General features: G+C 40.2%; 2 protein-coding genes across 3 annotated transcripts; one reads left to right on the forward strand and one right to left on the reverse strand.

Annotated features, from left to right (window-relative positions):
• The first annotated feature begins 4,048 nt into the window (after positions 1–4,048).
• cd63 (CD63 molecule) lies at positions 4,049–11,453 on the forward strand. Of its 2 annotated transcripts, none has more exons than XM_083769400.1 (8): positions 4,049–4,185; positions 5,060–5,141; positions 7,211–7,399; positions 8,495–8,569; positions 8,669–8,764; positions 9,929–10,072; positions 10,783–10,866; positions 10,993–11,453. In XM_083769400.1, exons 2-8 carry the CDS (start codon positions 5,076–5,078, stop codon positions 11,056–11,058), a joined length of 720 nt encoding a protein of 239 aa, XP_083625526.1. In that variant the 5' UTR covers positions 4,049–4,185; positions 5,060–5,075; the 3' UTR covers positions 11,059–11,453. The 2 variants fall into 2 exon arrangements, with proteins under 2 accessions (XP_083625526.1, XP_083625527.1); XM_083769401.1 differs by lacking the exon at positions 4,049–4,185 and adding an exon at positions 4,238–4,260.
• On the reverse strand, positions 11,189–19,075 carry letmd1 (LETM1 domain containing 1). The gene is made up of 8 exons (XM_083769399.1): positions 18,943–19,075; positions 18,746–18,861; positions 18,134–18,216; positions 17,676–17,862; positions 16,757–16,858; positions 15,435–15,587; positions 15,247–15,343; positions 11,189–13,428 (listed from the first exon to the last, which is right to left on the reverse strand). The coding sequence occupies exons 2-8, from the start codon at positions 18,806–18,808 to the stop codon at positions 13,352–13,354; spliced, it is 762 nt and encodes a 253-aa protein (XP_083625525.1). The 5' UTR covers positions 18,809–18,861; positions 18,943–19,075; the 3' UTR covers positions 11,189–13,351.
• Positions 19,076–20,527: the final 1,452 nt, after the last annotated feature.

Genomic DNA, 20,527 nt, shown 5'->3' on the forward strand with positions numbered 1-20,527 from the left:
CGGGTGGCAGCCGGAAATTAGACGGCACCCGGGAGCAGTATGGGTTAGCGCCCCAGCCTGTGTCTTCCGTGAGGAAGAAGCCCAACAAACCCACGGTGAGGCCTTTAGGAGGGCCATGCAAGCCTCAAGCGGAGTCTGCGGCACCACCAAGGGCAAGGTGGAGCCTGCGGAACCGTTGCGGCTTGAGAATCCACCATTCCTGAATAAAGTGCCTGGTGCTGGGAGTCTGGTGCAACGCACAGGGCCTGACCCGGTGAGAGCAGGAGTGGACCTGGTGAGACGTAGGAGGGGCCCGGACAGGTGTCAACCCACAGAGCCTAGTCCTTCCATGTGCCAGAATGGTACCTCCCAGTCCCGGCAGAGTAGTTCAGGAGGAATGGATTGTGTGGCCCTGGTTTTTCCCTAATGGGACTTATCGAGGGTAGCTACTGGGACGTAAGTCGGGACTTGATCACTCCCGGCTGGGTCACCTGAGTGAGGGGTATGATGTTGCGAGACCCGAAACCCCGATGACCTTGGGATACATCACTGAAGATACGTCCCAGGTGCATCCATTTATGTGTGTATTTTGTTATATTATAAAAGAACTGTACATTGTAGCCTATACTGTAGGTTGTTTATGGCAGCAAATAACTGCTGAAGAACTGCTGAAGAAAACCCCATGTGGACAAAACTGACTCAGGGTTTTTTACATTTGTGTGCTTAAAGTGTGCTTAAAAGCCTGTCTCTATGGGACCTCTCTTCATTAAAAACGGACTCATATTGGCCTGTAGCCCTGTACACAACTGTTTTGCTTCCTCTTTTAATACATGAGACCCCACATTTTGTCAGCTTGATATGTATTGGATGGATGGATGGATGGATTTCTGTCAAAAGGATGAAACACAAACACGTCTGAGAGCTTAGGACCACAATGAAGATAATGAAATGACACAATTCCTATTATTATCCATCTATCTCAACAGCTTGCTGTGAGTAACAGGTGAGGTCATAGTGCTTCCTCGTGGAAGTGTGTATAGTGACTCAATGTGAAGAGAAAATCCTTTGAGGAAATGGTTTTACTTCTACTACAGTATAGGCCCAGTGGTGGAAGCATACTCTACACCAGGGGTAGGCAACCTTTGGCACTGGTGCCAACCTTGGCACAAAGGAGGGTGATCACTGGCACACTGGCATAAAAAAACAAACAATTACCGGTAAATAAACAATTGAAAAAATGTAGTCAAATTAATTAATTCACTCATATTTGTATGTAAATTACATCCTGCACATCATTCTACATTCATTAAAACTCTGAACTCTGACTGGGGGAGGGAGATAGGAGGCCTATGCTCTGAGTCTAATGATCATTATAACAATGTGAAAGAATATTTAACAAGGGAAAAGGTTATATTCGTGGACAATCAAAACATGTTGGAATTGTGGTGTGGTGGCATTAAAGTGACACACGGACTATCCAGAAACTAAAAACATGGCACTTTGTTTCAAAAAGGTTGCAGACCCCTGCTCTACACACCACAATGTAGAAATAGTTACAGGTAAAAGTATTCAGAATACAAAACAAAAGTATTGGTATCAAAATGTACTTAAAGCACCAAAAGTAGAAAGTACTCATTATGCAGAATGTCCCATTTCACAAGTTTTCAAATGTATCAATTCTATTCTATTCTATGCTATTTTCAAATGGCCGAAATGTACTGTATAGCATGGGTTTTAAACTGGTCTGTGGACCAAATGTGTATAGTATGTAGGAAAGTATTATGTAATAATAATAATAATAATAATCTTTATTGTCCCGAAGGATATTTGTCTTCACAATCTGTTCAACACCCACATCAAAAACAACACAGAGCACATAACACCAAGACAATACAAAAAAACAAAAACAAAACATGAGGTCCCCACTGTGTACAGAACCATCCTATCGGCGGGGCAGTTTGTTTAATGCCGCGATGGCTGAGGGGACAAAACTCCTACTAAAACGGACCTTTTTCCATGGCAAGGTTCTGTATCTTTGTCCAGATGGCATGAGGTTAAAGAAACGATACAGAGGATGGTCAGTGTCATTTGATATCGAGAGTGCTAGTCGTGTGATGGCCTTATTGTTCATATCAGAAAGTGTGGGTGTAGGAAGTCCGATGATTTTGGAAGCAATACATACGGGTGATACCGAAAAGTTTGTTCCTGTTAGGCATGGACAGTATGGTGTAGAAACATGCAGAACAGTACAACAGAACAGGTTGAATAATGCTTTTGTACAATAATAGCAGAAGATGAGGAGCAACAGATAATGATCTTAATTTAGATTACATGGAGTCTTTGCTGAAAGCGTGACTGGATAGATGTAATGTGGTGATCAAACCTAAGTCTATTGTCCAGTGTGAGTCCAAGATATGTGAAGCTGTCTACCTGTTCTATTGTTTTACCATTAATGAGGAGTGGGTTAAGTCCAGTGTGGGTTGTTGTTTCAATGGCCAGTTATTTTGTTTTGACCACATTCAACTCTAGATAGTTGTCAGTGCACCACTGTGTGAAATGAGAAATGGTATTCTGATAGACCGTAATAGAGTTATGGAGCAGTCATCAGTAGGCAGTGTCATCAGAGTATTTAAAGTATGTGATGTTAGTGGGTGAGGGGCTAATACAGTCATTTGTGTACAGAGTGTAGAGGAAGGGGCTGAGGACACAGCCTTGAGGGGCCCCTGTGTTGGTGATGGCAGTTGATGATAATGATGTACCTACTTTAACTGTTTGTGATCTATTGCTCAGGAAGCTGTGAGTCCAGTGTATGAGAAGTGGGGGGATGTTGAGCTGATGCAGTTTCTTGATGGCGTTGAATTGTGTTAAAGGCAGAACCAAAGTCAACAAAAAGAATAGTGGCAAAATTGTCCGAAGATTAATCCAGATGTTGGAGAAGGGAGTGAAGGAGGCATGCCACAGCATCCTCTATTGGTATAAAAATGTACTTAAAGCACCAAAAGTAGAAAGTACTCATTATGCAGAATGTCCCATTTCACAAGTTTTCAAATCTATCAATTCTATTCTATTCTATGCTATTTTCAAATGGCTGAAATGTACTGTATAGCATGGGTTTTAAACTGGTCCGTGGACCAAATGAGTATAGTATGTAGGAAAGTATTATGTAGGAAAGTGAAGATTTGTATTTTATTTTATCGACCACTAGTTGAGAAACAATGTTGAATGACCTGGTGACGTATGATGACACATGAGACCCTGACAAAGGCTGAGTGCCGAAACACATTGGTCTTTGCCATGCCTTAAACTCTTAAATAAAAAAGGCTTTTTTTCACCTCAATGGAACAGAGTGCCTTGGATCCTCTTCTTTAATGTTACCTAAAACATTTAGTTGAGTACAATACTGTACTAATAATGTTAGTTACTTTACACCACTTATCTTAAGAGGAAATCCTTTGAGGAAATTGTTTTACGTTTTCTACAGTATAGGCCAAACACTCAACCAAACAATGATGTAATTTGTTATGTAGCTACAGGGATTTGTGGAGAAATTCTTTATTGAGTAGCCTATAATGATCGATATGTTGGAATAAATCGGTGAGTCAGGAAAGATTTTATGAATCATAAGCTGTAGCTTTGACTTTTACTTACTTATGGAAGTGGAAGTTGCTCAGTAAAGTTTACTTGGGTTTAAGTATGCCGGACAGCTGGAGTCATTGATTTGATAGATATTTAAGTATTCAAAACCCAAAAGTACATAGGCCTACTTAAAAATATAATAATAATAATAATAATAATAATAATAATAATAATAATAATAATAATAATAATAATAATAATAATAATAATAATAATAATAATAATAATAAAAATGGTTTTATAAGTGGTTATTCATAGCCTACGTTTCCCTTCCTATCAAAATATTCGAATGTAGAGCTGAGAAGTTCTTAAGTATCCAAAAATACAAATACCGGTAGGCTACTCAAGTAAACTGGGCCTATCAAAACAGGGAGGGAGGTGGTAGAGGTCTAGGGGAAGAGGAGACGAGGAGAGGAGAGGAGGGACTAATAACGGTGAACTGAGTGGTTAACTTCACTACTAGGCTAGCCTACTACTAGTAGTTGAACTGAGGCAGCTCGAACAATACTTCATCGCATTCGTCCCTGGAAGCAGGACTTCTAAAGTTTTCCTTCAAAAAAGAAAGAAAAGGTAGGCCGAATTTTTTAATTTGTGTTTGCTCGTTTTGCGGAGATCAAATATTCCCTCGGTAGAAAAAGAACAATGGTCGGTGTCGAAGTTGAAGATTTAATAGTTTTAAACAGTTGATCTAACGACGTCTTTGTGTCGACTGTGTGTTGTTTATTAGAATTAACGGATCTGTCAGCCCGCAACAAATTCAGTTAGACTAAAACTACTTGGATGATTTAATTTTATCAGTGACAAAGCTTACATTGTTTTCTTGTTTGATTAACGGCTTAAGCGACGTACGTGGTCCCCACAAAATGTCGCATTTGGTCTTAGCTACGTTTATATAAGCCAGTTAGCCTATAACTTTTATTACACGTTTTGCATTCTGTATTTGATTGATCAGCCTGTATTTGGTACATTACACTCTGAAAACATTTCTCATAAGAGTATGGAAACTTTGTTGCTCTTGAGTCGTAGGTTCGTTATCTTGTAAAAGGTTTTCATGCATATGGTGAGGCGAGTTGACGTCTGAACACATCACATATAGGCTATAACTACCAAAACGAAAACCGAGGTCGGTGGGGAAATAAGTTGTGTTTATATTGTCAAAGAAAAAAGTTAAAAACACTGTCAACAAAGTAGGCCTAGCTATTCATTAGCCTATATCCTGCCCAGGTTGGATATAATCAAGCTTTATTTATTATTATATTTTTACTTTCCTCTTGTGTTTTTACAAACAAACATCTTTTTGAGTGTTAATTAGATCAGGTATTTCGTTTTTGAGCAGTCTTCCTTAGCTCCCTGTTGTCCATAACACAACATAACATATTTATACTAGTAGAATAACTGTAGAAATATATGCATTTAATTAACTAGTGTTTGTATTTTTATACAGGGAATCGAACCTCATCATGGGGGTAGAAGGAGGAATGAAGTGTGTCAAGTTCCTGCTTTTCATTTTCAACTTCGTTTTTTGGGTGAGTGAGTGTGTGTGTGTGTGTGTGTACTATAATTTAATTATGAATTTGTCTTGGTTATGAAGACAAAATTATTAATGAAGTTCAGTATCCAAATGACAGGAAGTAAGCTGTTCCTTAACTTACTTTAGGTGTAGGGTAACACTACCATGCGAACATTGGTCACACATACATCCTAAAACAAACATGCCACCCTTATTTGAAATACAATCACTTCCTATTATTTGCTGTTCAGTAATTCTAGACTGTGCACAGCATTGTGAAATGTCCAACATATTGGAAAGTAACAAAAGGATTAATCTCAAACTACACAACGTCTATTTTTTCTCTTTCCACTGTTGATGTGAAACGGAAAGGGTAGAGAAAGACTGAGGAGGAGGAGTTTGATGGTGGAATGTTAATCTTGTGACTGATTTCCAAGTGTTATGACGACATCATGTGAGAGGTGACATATAAAGATAAATGCATTTTAATTTCACCTACAGTACACAGTGCCTCAAGAAAGTTAATGATTGTGTGCACAATGAAGCTCTAGTGCATACACATTTAAATTACAGATAGCACTAAAACATCCCAAACAGGATTGGAGTAAAGGAGTAAATTCTTTCAGTTATACGCTTCACTTTCAAACCAAAATTCTGAAGTTGAACATGGTTGTTTCTGTCTTTTAATATTATCATCTTCACTCTGTTTGCTATCCTGATTTATTCATACATATACTAGGTATACTCAGGCTTGCCCTTCCACAAGTGCCCTTTAACAGACTCAGACTTTCTGTTATGTATAATAATCTAAATGTAACAATGTCCCTTTATAATATATTCAAACACACACACACACACACACAAATGAAAAAATGAATATATATAAAATACATATATTGTCAATTTTTTAAATGAGTGCATATGCAATTTTGTCATAATGTAATGGTGCATGTACATTTTGTACCATTGCCCATTATATAGCACTTCTACAAATTGTATACAAATCAGGAAGCAGGCAAGCAAACAGTTGTTTTTTGTCTTCTACATCTAAACTTGACAAGATCTTAATCAGATATAAGAGTGGTAAGACCAGTTTGGTTGGTAAACAGTTGTACTTGGAGCATCAGCTCATGTTTATGACTGTAGACATATTGCAATTGTACAGTAAAGAGGGGGGAAACAAGTCTGCTTGAATGTGTCCCAAATATAATGATTCAAAGAAGATATTTAGATTAATATTTAGAAGCTATAATGGCCGTATGTGGGTTCTCTCAGTACAATAAATGCTTCTGTAAAAACTTTTGTTACCATTGCACTTTATGTACTTTCAACATAATTAAGGAATTGTTTGTTTTTGTTATATGGGAACAGCTGAACGCCATTAGCAAATATGTTGAAAGTGATTATAGGTTTACAGATGATGAGTCTGACTCACATGCCTTTCCAAACCGTAGTCAGGTCATCTAATAGTCACAGGATCTCTGAGGCAAGAGTGGAAAAAATGCTTCAGTCACGCTGGACTGAAACTTGTGTGTGTGTGTGTGTGTGTGTGTGTGAGACATTCTCCCGGATGCAAATAATTGTTGTAATTTTACTTTACTTTTATACTATTCTACTTCATTTACCAACAATAATACAGTTATCCGTAATTCAGCTACTTACATTTTATTTAATGACATAACATTTTGACTGAGTTTATTCCTGGATCCATCTGTTCTATCCCTCTCATACCCAAAGGCAACAGACCTTTCTTACTCAAATAATCATAAATCACCCCGAACCAAGAATAGACAAGATCTTGTTTTATGCTCAATTAAGAAGAAGTCATTGCCTGACCGGTTCAAGTCCAGCACAGACCACGGTATGGAATATGGACTGGTAGCTGGAGCAAGGCGCTGAACCCCTAACTCCCAGGTGCCACCATATGGCAGTCCATCACTCCACCATCTCGCCACATTGCATGTATCTGTACCTGTGCATGTTGGATTAATAAAGCATATCGTCTTCTTCTACTCAGTGACATTGCCTCAAATGTAACCTGACCCCCCCCCCCCCCCCCCCAATTCTCTCTCTTTGTCACAACAGCTATGCGGTCTAGCGCTGATTATTGTGGGGATCCTGGTTCAGGTGACCTTACACAGCAACCTCATGATCAAGGATGCAGCAGCCTCAGCCATCCCTATTGTCATCATCGCCGTGGGTGTTGTTATTTTCTTCATCGCTTTCTTTGGCTGCTGTGGTGCCTGGAAGGAGAACTACTGCATGGTCACTACGGTAAAATACACCACACTTTTGTTTTGTCAGAGACCACATTGTAGAAATCGTCACTGTCATGTGGAAAGAAAACCGTGTGTGTCCAAAACCGTTTCTTATCCGGATATGGAAAAAATGTCCTCTGTTCCAATGGATTCAATGTACGGGTAGTAATTTAGTCACAATAGCCCAATAGAGCGTCGCAGTCCTGCCCCCTCGAGAGACCCGGAAAAGAATTCCCCGTTCATTTTCCTCATAGACTTTTCAAAAAGGATTTATTTAAAGACGTTTACGCCGCGGACAAAGCCAACTCTTGTCGTGACAAATCATGACAATAAACACAATGTTTTGGGCCGAACAAATAATTAGAAAGAAGAAGAAAACCGCATGTTACAACACTTTTTTTGTTTTTCTTCTTTGTAATTATTTGGTCCAAAATATTGTGTTATGATTTGTCACGACGTGAGTTGGCTTCGTACAACACTTAAAAGGTCTTTAAATAAATGGCATTGTCATGAAAGGGGGCAGGACTGCGATGCTCTATAGCAACGAGATGTAGAAATATTTAGATCTGTCATGGTGATATTGTATTTCCACACTGGGTTCAAAACCTCATGTATTGCATTATATTTGTAAGAGCATGTTCACAATTACACAGCGTATTTGCCACCGTCTCTTTTGCATAGACCCAATATAGTTCAAGCAGCAAGTTGCTCCAAATGCAGATGGTCATTCAGATTCGGAAAGGTAAATTTCAGCTGAACAATAATGATGAAGCAAATGCTGCTCAGGCGGGTTATTTCCCAAAACACGAGATTCTTGTATGGTGCAAGTTCCTCTTAATGAGCATTGACCACTGGCAGAAGAACTCTCTTCTTACTTATCGTCTGTGTCTGAAGCCAAAATTAAGCACTGCAGCCTCTTCCTTGACATGGTTCATGGTTAAAAAGCAAAGTGTAAAAATGTGTGGATAGTGGTTATGGATTATGGTTCAAATCCACTGAGCTGTCCATGGTAATATGTACATGGGGCGTTCTTTTTTTTGTCATATTGGAAAAGTATAGTCTTCTAGGACTATGATGCTAATTTTGTGTTTCCTTTCACTCTCACTCCTAGTTCGTTATACTCCTCTCTCTAATCATCATTGTTGAGATTGGAGCAGCCATTGCTGGATACATCTACAGGGGCAAAGTGAGTATTGCCATTTATATATGAATAGACTAAGGCATGCTGAAGATAACAGCATAATGCATGTTTTGATTTGGTCTCAACATTTCATCTTCCATGAAGGTCACAGCTATGGTCCAGACGAGTCTCGCTGACATGATCTCCAAGTATAACACCACTGAAGAAGTTGCGCAGGCTGTGAACAAGCTGCAGAAGGATGTGAGTAACTTGAACTTAAAGTAACTACTACAGATTATTTACTTAGCTGGCCAACACCTTTACATAACATTACTGCATCCTGTTGCAGTAAGTGTTGCAGGAGAATTTTGTTTGGAAGAGTATTAACCAATAACCATATATATGTACACCATGTATGTACACACACAAAAATACATCTTATGGATGCACCTGGGACGTATCCTCAGTGATGTATCCCAAGGTCATCGGGGTTTCGGGTCTTCCAACATCATACCCCTCACTCAGGTGACCCAGCCGGGGATCGCATCAATCTGGCGCGTGGAAGGACTAGGCTATGTGGGTTGACTCTTGTCCGGGCCCCTCCTACGTCTCACCAGGTCAGGAGTGGTGTAGCCGCAATGGTTCTGTAGGCTCCACCTGGCCCATTGAATGGCCCTCCTAAAGGCCTCACTGTGGGTTTGTTGGGCTTCTTCCTCACGGAAGACACAGGCTGGGGCGCTAACCCATACTGCTCCTGGGTGCTATCTACATTCTGGCTGCCACCCGTCTCTCCAGTGGTTACCAGACTATTCCTTTCACGTAGTCTATTCCTATGAGTCACTATAAATAGAATAACTAAAATAAAAAGACATCGCATGGATGCACCTGGGACGTATCCTCAGTGATGTATCCTAAGGTCATCTGGGTTTCGGGTCTTCCATCATCATACCCCTCACTCAGGTGACCCAGCCGGTGTGATCAAGTCCCGACTTGCGTCCCAGTAGCTACCCTCGATCAGTCCCATTAGGGAAAAAACAGGGCCACACAATCCCTTCCTCCGGAACTACTCTGCCGGGACTGGGTATGCGCGAGGATCGCATCAATCTGGCGCGTGGAAGGACTAGGCTCTGTGGGTTGACTCCTGTCCGGGCCCCTCCTACGTCTCACCAGGTCCACTCCTGCTCTCACCAGGTCCAGGACCTGTGCGTTGCACCAGGCACTTCATTCAGGAGTGGTGGATTGCGGCTCGACACACACACACGCACACACACACACACACACACACACACACACACACACACACACACAGTATAGTTATATTGTGTGTGTGTGTGTGTGTGTGTGTGTGTGTGTGTGTGTGTGTGTCAGTACTGAGTATTAATGAGATCTAATTCAATTAACAAAGTTCTCTAATTTATTTTTCAGCTGAAATGTTGTGGTGCCAACAATTCCACTGACTGGGGAAAGTACATGCCTGATGGTATCTCTGTGCCTGACACTTGCTGTGTGAATATCACAAAAGACTGCGGACATGGGACGATGACGGATTCCATCAAAGTATACCAGAAGGTGAAGTACTTTGAATAAACGACAAGTGACATATTGATGTCTGCCTTAAGTCACCAGAAATATTGTTTTTCATTTGAGCAAAGATGTGTGCTGTAGCCTAATGGTGTTTATCGGTTCCAAGGTAATCATTAACAAACCCACTGATGGTAATTCCGACGGAGCATTAGTCCGACATGCGGGAACAACGGTCGGAATAGCGCTCAAACATGCGCTGCTCCCAAGCTTGCGGTTATGGTTAGGTTAGGGTTTGAGGTAGGTTGTCGGTCTAATGACTGTCGGACCAATAATAGTGTCAGAACTAAAGCCTGTACCCGATGCACCCAGACTATGGCTGTACGCTGGCGTAAATAAATCATTGTCCACAGGTTGAATTCAGTTTGTTTGCATATTTACTTCCATTAACAACTTCTCAGTTCCTTGTGACATTGTCATGGCGTATTTCCGCCCAGGTGAATGCCCTCTCCCAATCACCCAGGCCTTCATACGGTATGCTCTCTGTCTATCAGGCCTAGAGGTGTGCCCAAACAATAATCTAAATAATAATCTCAAAACTAATAAGGCTAAATAACAGCAATATTAATAATAATAATCAGAACATACAAAAACAGTGAAATGGCTTCTACATGTGCCTTTGCTTTCCTTTCAGCAAATGCCAATTAACAAAATGAATTGAACTGCTTCAATTTACTTTTTCTCTTTGTGTCCTGCAGGGGTGCAATGATGCTGTGGTACAACTACTGAAGAAGAACATCCAGTGGATCATAGTTGCAGCTCTTATTATTGCTTTCCTGCAGGTACGTATCATCAATAAATATGAACAAAAACACCCCATAATATATACATTATTCAATACAAACGCATTCACTCATACACGTTTCACAAAGTACAGTCATTCTGATCACTGCTTTTCTTTTTTCCAGATAATGGGCATTGTGTTTTCTTGCATGCTGATGAGAGGCATTCGCAGTGGCTATGAAGTCATGTGATCCTGCTGAAAGATGTTGGAGTCAGTGGTTTTGGTCATGTTAATTGGGAGCTTAATTTAGAGCCTTTTAATATCTACATCTCATATTTCTGATACAATGCAAAGAACAATATATTTTTTTTCTTACACAATTGTGAAGATATTTTCAAAGCCAACAATATCACTACCTAGAGATAGAACTTTAGCTTCCTAAATGCTGGATTTAAGTAGGTGATGGAATATTCATTTTGCATTGTTTGTCATTGATGTATTTTCTTGTTGAATGTGTGGATATTCCTTTTAACGTCCTTTGACTTAGCTTATTTGGTTAAATTCTTGAATTTATAAAATGTGTTGATACTGTAATTTTTGCGTTGGTCTACAGTTTCTATTTTTATTAAAGACTATAAAATAACATTCAATTTGCTTTTAATACAAATTACATGAGGAATGAGAGATGAGGAAAAGTAAATTTATTTCTCAGAGAAACAAAATAATATTGGCACAGCAACACAACACTGAAGAGTAATTGAACAAAAATCTCATCTGTATAAAACAAGGCATACAGAATGGGAGATGAAAATACAAAAATAAATTAATACCAATGACAAATTGTACTACTTGAGAAAGGCACATACCAAATTATCCCTCCGATTTCACAATTTACAACCCCGGTGGAGTAATCACTGTTTTTGCTTTCAGTGCATGACAGTTGATCCTGTGCTGAACAGATAGTGGACTTCCTTTTTAAGCCTTCAAATTAAGGAGAACAAGATGAAGTAAACGATGCAGTTGAATACATAAAGTGCATCACAAGTACAATAAAATTAAACTACCATACATATAATGTAAGCTGAGAATCTTAACACACATCAAACAAAATTGTGTTTCTTTGCAATTCAAAGGCCACCACCAGGCCGTTTTCCTTTACAAGACAACATCCATAAATGTAGTTTACATTTACTTTAATCACCCTTTAAGTATCCAGTCCAGTCAATGGATTTGGACAAAGGCTGCCTGATAACATACTACTTGATTACTTTACTGTTTTCCCAAACATTGCACGATTATTCAAGGCTTGAAGGTTACCAATCTTCTAGAGCTTCACTCTACACATGCCCAGTTTATTTTGCTTGTCTTTTCCTACAAACCTCCATACTGACTACTGAGGCAACATGAGGACAGTGGTAAATTAAACTAAGTACAAAGTCATGAGGTCAGGTTTAAGCTTAATGTTGGAATACATGCTTACCAAAATTCTTTAGTGTGTTATGTTCCGTTTCTAGACTGGAATGTTTATGGCCAATTTACTCTTATGAACTCTAAACATTAACAGACTGTAAAACCAAGTTCAAGGTATATTTCACTTTCAAATAAAAATAAATGAAAAAAGTACCCACTCGTGCATTAGAATGTCCTAATGCGTGAGGGGCCGTGATTTTTCAATTACTTTTTTTCATTTATTTCTGACATATTCTTTTAATGTTTACTGTGTTTGAACTTTTGTATTTTATGTTCCCTGCTAGTGAAGCGTAATGATATATAACTTAGAATGTAAACAGAATTCAAGCATGTCTTAAAGTGGTGACTAGCTTGAGATAGTAACAGTACATAACCATGCATTTCCCTAGGGGATTTGAACGTTATCAACCCACAATCACCAGTGGGTTACTTATCAAGACCATGCAATGGAGCCTACTGGACCTATTGATGTTGTCAGCTATTGTTCAATGTTGCGTTAGGTGCGTTGTCCGACTACTAACCTCAGGGCCACATAAGTGTTTGTATAGCTCAGTTTCACAATGTTTTTGGTTTGGCTGCAGTAATTTCACTTCTGCGTTTACTAATTGCAGACAGTAGGCTCCAGTAGAGCTTGCTGGCTTCATGGCATGGTCTTCTTGATAAGCAACCTACTGGTGATTGGTTGAGTATGATACGAATGCCAACATACTGAACTTTACTGCAACAGGTAATAAATGTCTAAACCTCAATTACAGAGATGTAGCTGTACAGTTTCAGTATTCAAATGTATTACTGCTATGACACAGGACAGTTTAACCTACTGTATATCAGTGAACAGCTCCATTGAGAATGAGCAGGCATACGCCAGTACCAGTATATAGATATCTGGGTTTTTGAGAGTATAGTTGTAACTTGTAAGAAAGAGTTGTTCCACAACCATCATTTTAAAATCACTAGGATATCCCACGTTACTGGAATATGAAGTGTTACAGATGCTGACACCTTTGGGGAAGTGTCTCAGATGAACATAGCTCATGGAATACTGGAAATGGCAAACTGCTCCGGAATCCCCGTCAATGACAACTGTGAGTGTTTGGGTAGTTGGCAGAAAGTAATACCATGCTGTACAAAAGTAGAGATACCTCAGAATCTGAAAGAAAACAAAAAGACATTGTATTAATAGTTTGAGTTGAACAGGTTTGTCGTGTGTGTGTGCGTGCGTGTGCAGGGCTCAACTATGTACTAACATTGAGACAAACGGCACATACATGGTGTTAAAATACTCTTAATAGAACATTATCTCAATATCAGGCTCAAGTACAGTACAAGTCTACAGTGCAATCATTTTAAGTTTTTTAAGTTGACAAATTGATAGTCTTTATTTAGACATGATTGTCACAAATAATGTCTAATGCCTCTTTTAGACTGCGACCATCTCCAGATAAAATGGCAAAGTCCCGTTGCGTTCTAATTTTTATTGACCCCACACTTTATTAAAACGCTATAATGTAGCTAGGTGGCGGTAATGCTGCCAAATAGACCACTCACCCACGTACAAGAAGAAGAACCAGGTAGCCCCCCTTCACGCAACCCTATCAGGGTTTTGCTTCCAGACCACGACAGGGTTGTGGGCCGTCGCTCGCTGCCTGCTTTCTACTAACGCATCGAGGTGACAGACAGGCTAACAGGCAGCCCAGAGCATGCAGGCAGAGGGATGGCTATATATTTTATAATACATACATTAGGCTACATACACGCTGCTGCCTGCCACTACCTATCACAAGGTATTTCATTTACATCATGGTTTTACATTCACCATCACTGATGAGCGGCGCTCGTTAGGAGGGAGGCTTGTTCATTGTAGGAACTAGGAACTAATAAACATGCGTTGTGAGCCATGATGTCATAAGTTTTGCGGATTCACCGTTTTGCCTGTTTAGATGGAGACTCGAGGAAACGGCGTTCTCAAAGATTTCCACTCTGGAAGGTGCATTGTTGTTGCATTTTCACCTCCCCAAAACGCCATTCTCGTCTAAAGGGACCCCAGCAAACGATACTTTATTTTGCCATTTCCTATGTTCCTAACACCGTTCTCATCTAAAGACCACCTAAATAAAGACATTTGTCACAAACCATGCTTCCTGTCACGTTTTGTCAACTTTATTTCGAATTGCATCGGCTAGGCTACAAATTGTATAGTGCAGGATGAAAATGTCTGCAAATGGTTGGGATGTACTGTGGCAATTGCTAAAGTAGTTCCAAATCAAATATGATTGGGATAATGGTTTATGAAAGGCTCTTATCTCTAGTCTAGGTTTCCAGAAGGTGGCATACCCGTTACCTGTTCAGTTTCACATAGCTTCATTTGATTGGCTGGGCAGCAGATTTGAACCAGAATCACATACTGTATGTGTTTCCGTTTAAGATGTGCTGCCGAGCCAATCAAATGAAGCCATGGAAAAGTAAACCAGGAAACCCAGGATAAAAAGTTATTCCCCATTTAGACATTAGACTTACATCCAGTCATATCCGATTCATTTCACAAATCTGTGTTTTCAGACTGGCAGCCAAATCCAGCCTGAAGCAGCGTCTGTGCCACATCCAGATTGGAATCCAGTATAAACACAAACAAGTCACATGGAATCCGATTAAGTCAGGTTTACTGCGTTCAGACTGAGACAGATCTTCTGAAATCAGATTTGAAACCACCTCTGAATTTGGCATTTTGAAAAATCGGATTCCATGTGACTTTGTTGTGTTTAGACTTATTTAAACAAATCGGATTCCAATCAGGCACAGAGCCTTAGCCTCTTTAGCCTCTTTCTTGGACTACACTCAGTGATAAGACGCAGCACTGTGGTAGGTTTCTCAATACTAAAGCTATTGTACATACAGATATAAACATTTGCATATGGTCTGGGTAGAAAAACAGCTAAAGGAGAACAAGAGAGAGGAGAATGTATGATACCTTTCAAGGGGATGGTGACCTGGAGCCACAGTGACAGCCACTCACGACACTGATTGATGCTAAGAACATCAGCGTGGATTCCCCTGACATGACATGCCTGAATACAGTACAAATCAGTGTTATCACTAGGTAAAATGTTTCTGCAGTTAATCCTTTAAAAAAAAATGTATTTAGGGTAATTTACTGACCTGTCTGAGCTCGGACTCACTCAGCTCATGAGGACCCAGTTTGATGAGGGCACGGTCAAGCTGGAGCAGCTCCAGTGCGTGGCTATTCAGCCGCCTGACAATAAAGAAACTTGGCAGATGGGTTGTCAGGAAGAGCAGGGGGCTGATATGTCTCTGTTTGGTAGAGAAGACAAGAGTGAGCACGCTGAGGTTGTGGTGCAGTTAAGTTGGTTTGTCTTCATTAATTTGTGTTCCTGCACTCTTAAATGTGCCAGAAATACTATACCCTTATTACCTACAGTAGCGGTTGATTGTGGTGGTGGACAAATGTAGGGTGTAACCTCAAGTCAACAAACTGTTTAACTGTCAATATTCCAGTCTGCAGGTATCAGGAGTTCAAATGTAAGACTTTAATGCCCTACCAAGAATTTAACTTAAGACCAAACTGGCAATGAAAATGTATGCATATTGTTCACCGGCAAAAGTATACATTTCATATTGTTAAAGTGAATTTTTTTTTCTTCTAATTTCACTATAACAAACATTTGAAGTAGACATTGTTGCATTATTCTCTGTGCAAGAAATGTGTCTTCCTGTCGCTATCTCTTTCTACTTCCTTATTTACCAAAAGAAAAAACTTTTCAGCCAATAATAGAATGTTATCTTGCTTGACTAAATCCAACTGAAGCAGAAAGGACAAGTTGTCTTGCCAGAATTGCCCCTACTCAATGTACTGTATAGAACCATTTATGTTTCCTTCAATGTTATTTGGTAGCGTAGAAGCACCCAGGAACTCTTGCAGGAATGCAGACATGTGACAAAAGTATCATTGCACATTCAATAACATTTTATATGCAGTATATTATATTATATTAGGTAGTTTATCAAAACTCAGTCGCACCGTATAGGCAGACCTCAATTAAAAATGATATAATAATAAGAAAAAAACATTAAGGCCTGTTTTAAATAAATATTAATTTAAACATATTTACGTTAATAGTTTTTAAAGGCCCACAGACAGACACCCTGGCAGGGTTTAAAATCCAAAGTAGGTAAGAATCACTGGATGTTTTGTAGTTATGTTGTACTTTAGTATGAATATGGCAATCAGCAATAGCAATGCAGTGCTTCCATATCAAACACAGAATATTAATTAAACACCCCATGGGGGGTATGTACGCTTTTCCGACCAGTCATTGGTCCGACCACCCAAAATCTATTAAACCTACAAAACTTTGAATAGGTCAATGTTCTAAAATGTATTGGTATCCAGAATCAGTAGAGTCAATCAAATTGACTTTTTCAGGAGAGACAGTCTAAGGAAGGTATCTTAGTTCACTAACCATTTGATTTTCGCTCATCCTCTTTATACCCAGTGGAGGTCCAGAGAATAGACTCCGCACAGCATGGATTTCAGACACATTGGGATGTGCTCCACTTTGCACCTGTAAAATGCAGATACACAGCCTTATCTAACTGACGTAAGCACACAGCATACATACTGTATTAATACTAAGTTGGCTATGTCTGGTATTCAATAGTTTGGGACGTAAATGTAGCCAATTAAGATGCAAAACAGCGTCTCGTCTATACTACTACTACTATACTATACTGTCACAAATTCTCTGCCATCACCTTCCTAAACTACATGCTCGTCAGTGGCAACAGCTTACAGAGGATCTTATCCGGGGTGCAGTGGTGACGACCATTGACCCGCAACTGCCACGTACACACCGCCATGTTGGAGTGGATGGATTGATTATCAGTACGGAGTCGGACGGGTGTATCAGGTCAGCAGTGAAGGCGAAGGACCGCCCCCTACTGGTACCCGGTGTCCCACCTCATAAAGCTTCCGACTATCGCGAAGAGGACGAAGACAGCTAGAGGACTGATACAGCTAGGGAATGTTTTACTATACTATACTATATTAATGTATGATGTTCCTTTCGCTTTACATTTAGCAGACGCTCTGAGACTTACAACGTACATTTTTGTCAAACGGGGTAAGGTGTAAGGTAACGGGATAAGGTGTCAAGAAAGGAGAGCTAAGAGGACAAATGTGATCTATATAATTATTATAAGATGACATTTTTGGGGGAGCATGAATAAGACAAACACACAGTCCATAGACTTGGCTGCCAAATGACATCATGTCTGAAAGCCAGACGTTTGTTTTGAAAAACAAATATATATATAGGCTGACAGGTAGACAGGCAATTGGCAAATGGATATTAGAAATAGAATAGAACCAGGCTATCTTACTTTACTGCACAGGTGTTGTAGGCCTCTCTTAAGGGGACCTTCTTTGACCTGGTTGCCTGTGTTCTCAAGTTCCTGAAGCACTGCCGAATGGTGTTGGACCCTGCGGGAATGGTACACACCTCTGAACTCCACCCGCTGTTTCAGAGTCCAAAAATGGGGTATTAGGAGCTGCCGAGGGAAAAGGTACCTGGCAGTGAACAGGAGAGGATGGTACCAGAGGGAAGACGAACACAGTGATGGGAAGAATAATGTCATGACAGGGAAAGGTAGGACGGGCCAACAACACAGAGGGTTGGGAAGGCAGGTGGCATGCATTGTAGAGCAGTAAGAGCACCATGTATTATTATTATTATTGAGTAACATATTATATGATTAGTTACTAATGTCACTTTCAATCGGTTTAATTTGCAGCATATACCAACTAAACAGTGATGAGTGAAGTGAGGTGACATACTTACATCAGGAGGAACACCAAGTAGTTGGCAAAGGGGGGGATGGATATCACCACCAATGGAATGGCTTTCATCATGTCTCTGCGAAACTGAGAAACAAAGAGAACGATTATTCTTTTTAATGTCAGTCTATTATTGACCTTACAAATAAAGCTGTTCCCAGATGAAAAGTAACAATACATGGAGTATGTTTTACAATGATTATCTTTATGAACATCACTTACAAGTACCTTATACTCCATTCTAAACCTCAGATATCTGAATTGACTGGTCAGGCTCCAAACAAGTTGACTGGAGGTTCACATGGTTCTATACTAGATCCCTTCCCGTTTTCTCTACTGCCAAAAATAGACGGTGACAATCTGCAAGTTCACAACGCGTCACAGATATACAAGTTGTGAGCGTTTAGATATGCCATTTTCACAGAATGCTAACCCCAGAGGGACGCTAGGGTTCATGGGACTGATTAAATGCATTTAAAAATCACAAACTGAACAGTCAGACTGTTGAAGTCCAACACGATTGCTACATATCTTAAACTTACTCACTAAACTTGGTTTAGTGAGCAAACGGTGTCGTGCAAAGAATAATAATATCATATACAGTCAGGACACTCACCTGCCAAAGCTTTTCCATGTCCCTGTAGGGTAAATCCTGGACTGTTATGCTGTTGGTGTACATTGCCGTTTTAATTCTCCTAATATCTTTGGCATCTTTTAAGAGCAGCTTGAATCCTGGAATAGTGACACACAGTATGGATCAAGTCTACACAAGTTGGGAGTACCTTTTCTGAAGATGAATGTATGGTGGTTTACCTTCTACAAAAGTGTGATAGAGCTGATAAAAGCGGGGGAGCCGTCTTTTAAGGAATCTTTCATATTTGTCATTGACCCGCTGTAGTCTGGACACAACATATCGGCCAACACCTTGCCTGGCTTTTGAGGATGAGAACTGTCTGCACAGGGACAAGCTGTCATGTATAAAGAGGGAACACGTTAGCTCTTATGGTATTCAGGGTTTACCATAACTAAATGTGGCTCGGCTCCTATTATGTATCCTTTCATTTTACACCCAGAGCCTCAGCCGATATAGATAGATCTATATAGTAGATACAGTGCATGTACACACACACACGCACACACACACACACACACACACACACACCACAGACAGACAGACGCACGCACACAGGAAATTATCCTGTGTTGCCTGTCAGCGTTGCGTCACCGTCAGAGACTGTCCCCTTTTTAATCAATGAAGGGTGGCTCCACTGCCTACGATGCGTTGCGTTCGGTGACTCCTTTAAAATTGCCCCGGATCGTTTTTTGACGCGCATCACTCGCGTCACACGCGCCCGGTGGAGCCCCGCCGTGACGCTCGTACTTTACGAGCATGTCAGTCATGTTTCAGGGCTATAGCGTTGCCTAACCTATGAAGGAAGCTATACCTACATGGCCAATGTCCAGTTCAAGTGTAAATTAATCTACAAGCAAACTCCGGAACTTGTATAATATAACACTTTAGATAAACACAAGTACTACTACTATTAAGAAGGGTAATACGCTTGCCTGTTAAAGATGTTGTGATAACATAACATCAGCTGATATATGACAGCTAAACCCAAAACTAAGGTAAATCTAACAAAATATAACATCGATAAAAAATAAGTATGAACCGTATACCTTGATTGAGATGACACATAAGGAGAATAAAGGCCAGTTGTTATCCCATTCACTCGTAATGCATAACGTCGTGCCAGAGACAAATGACTACACAGGCCCACACAAGACAGCGCCATTTTGGTAAGGGCAAATTCCTGTTGGGGACAACCATAGATAGGGGGAGGGGAGTGAGGACAACCATTTACCGTAATTGCTGTTGTAGCGCTACACCACAGGGTCATGTATGTACAGTAATGATTCTTGTACAAGTTTTGAGGGAAGACCTGGGGAAACCTAGGGGGAAACCCCTTATTTTAAGTGTGTGGAAAACGTTGTTATGGAGGAAGTGGAACTTTATTTTGTCATTTCGTCAGCCTATACCTTTTTTTACAGCACCCATATTGACATATAAACAGGTTGGTTGTGTGTAGAAAGTTTTTTAGTACTTCCTTCAGGCAATGATAGACTACTAATCTCGCGTCACCAGACTAATTAAGGTTGCGGATTCTTTCCGCAGTGGCAGTGAGTCAATATTTGTTTGTTTGTTTATTAATTGATTGTTACAATAATTTATTTTATTTTATTCTTTTTTTTGGGGGGGGGGGCTTCCTCGACAGAAAAGGAAACAGGTGACCGCGTGGGTGGGGCCATGGGGGAGAGGGTGGGGCTCACTCGTGGTCATCTTGGTTGAGGTCGCAGGCACGCGCACAGCGCCGCACACACTTCATGAAGAAAATTG

Source organism: Protomyctophum parallelum (genome assembly GCF_964188405.1).
Source record: "Protomyctophum parallelum genome assembly, chromosome: 7".
NCBI lineage: Eukaryota > Metazoa > Chordata > Actinopteri > Myctophiformes > Myctophidae > Protomyctophum > Protomyctophum parallelum.

Excerpts from the sequence above, each read along its gene's own strand:
- cd63 (XM_083769400.1), top strand. The coding sequence starts at position 5,076 with ATGGGGGTAGAAGGAGGAATGAAGTGTGTCAAGTTCCTGCTTTTCATT. Across the intron at positions 5,142-7,210 it reads TTTTCAACTTCGTTTTTTGG|CTATGCGGTCTAGCGCTGAT; the intron begins GTGAGTGAGTGT and ends TTGTCACAACAG. Across the intron at positions 8,765-9,928 it reads TGAACAAGCTGCAGAAGGAT|CTGAAATGTTGTGGTGCCAA; the intron begins GTGAGTAACTTG and ends TTTATTTTTCAG.
- letmd1 (XM_083769399.1), bottom strand. The coding sequence starts at position 18,808 with ATGTACACCAACAGCATAACAGTCCAGGATTTACCCTACAGGGACATG. Across the intron at positions 17,863-18,133 it reads TACTTGGTGTTCCTCCTGAT|GTACCTTTTCCCTCGGCAGC; the intron begins GTAAGTATGTCA and ends GTTCACTGCCAG. Across the intron at positions 13,429-15,246 it reads GGTCACCATCCCCTTGAAAG|ATTCTGAGGTATCTCTACTT; the intron begins GTATCATACATT and ends GTTTTCTTTCAG.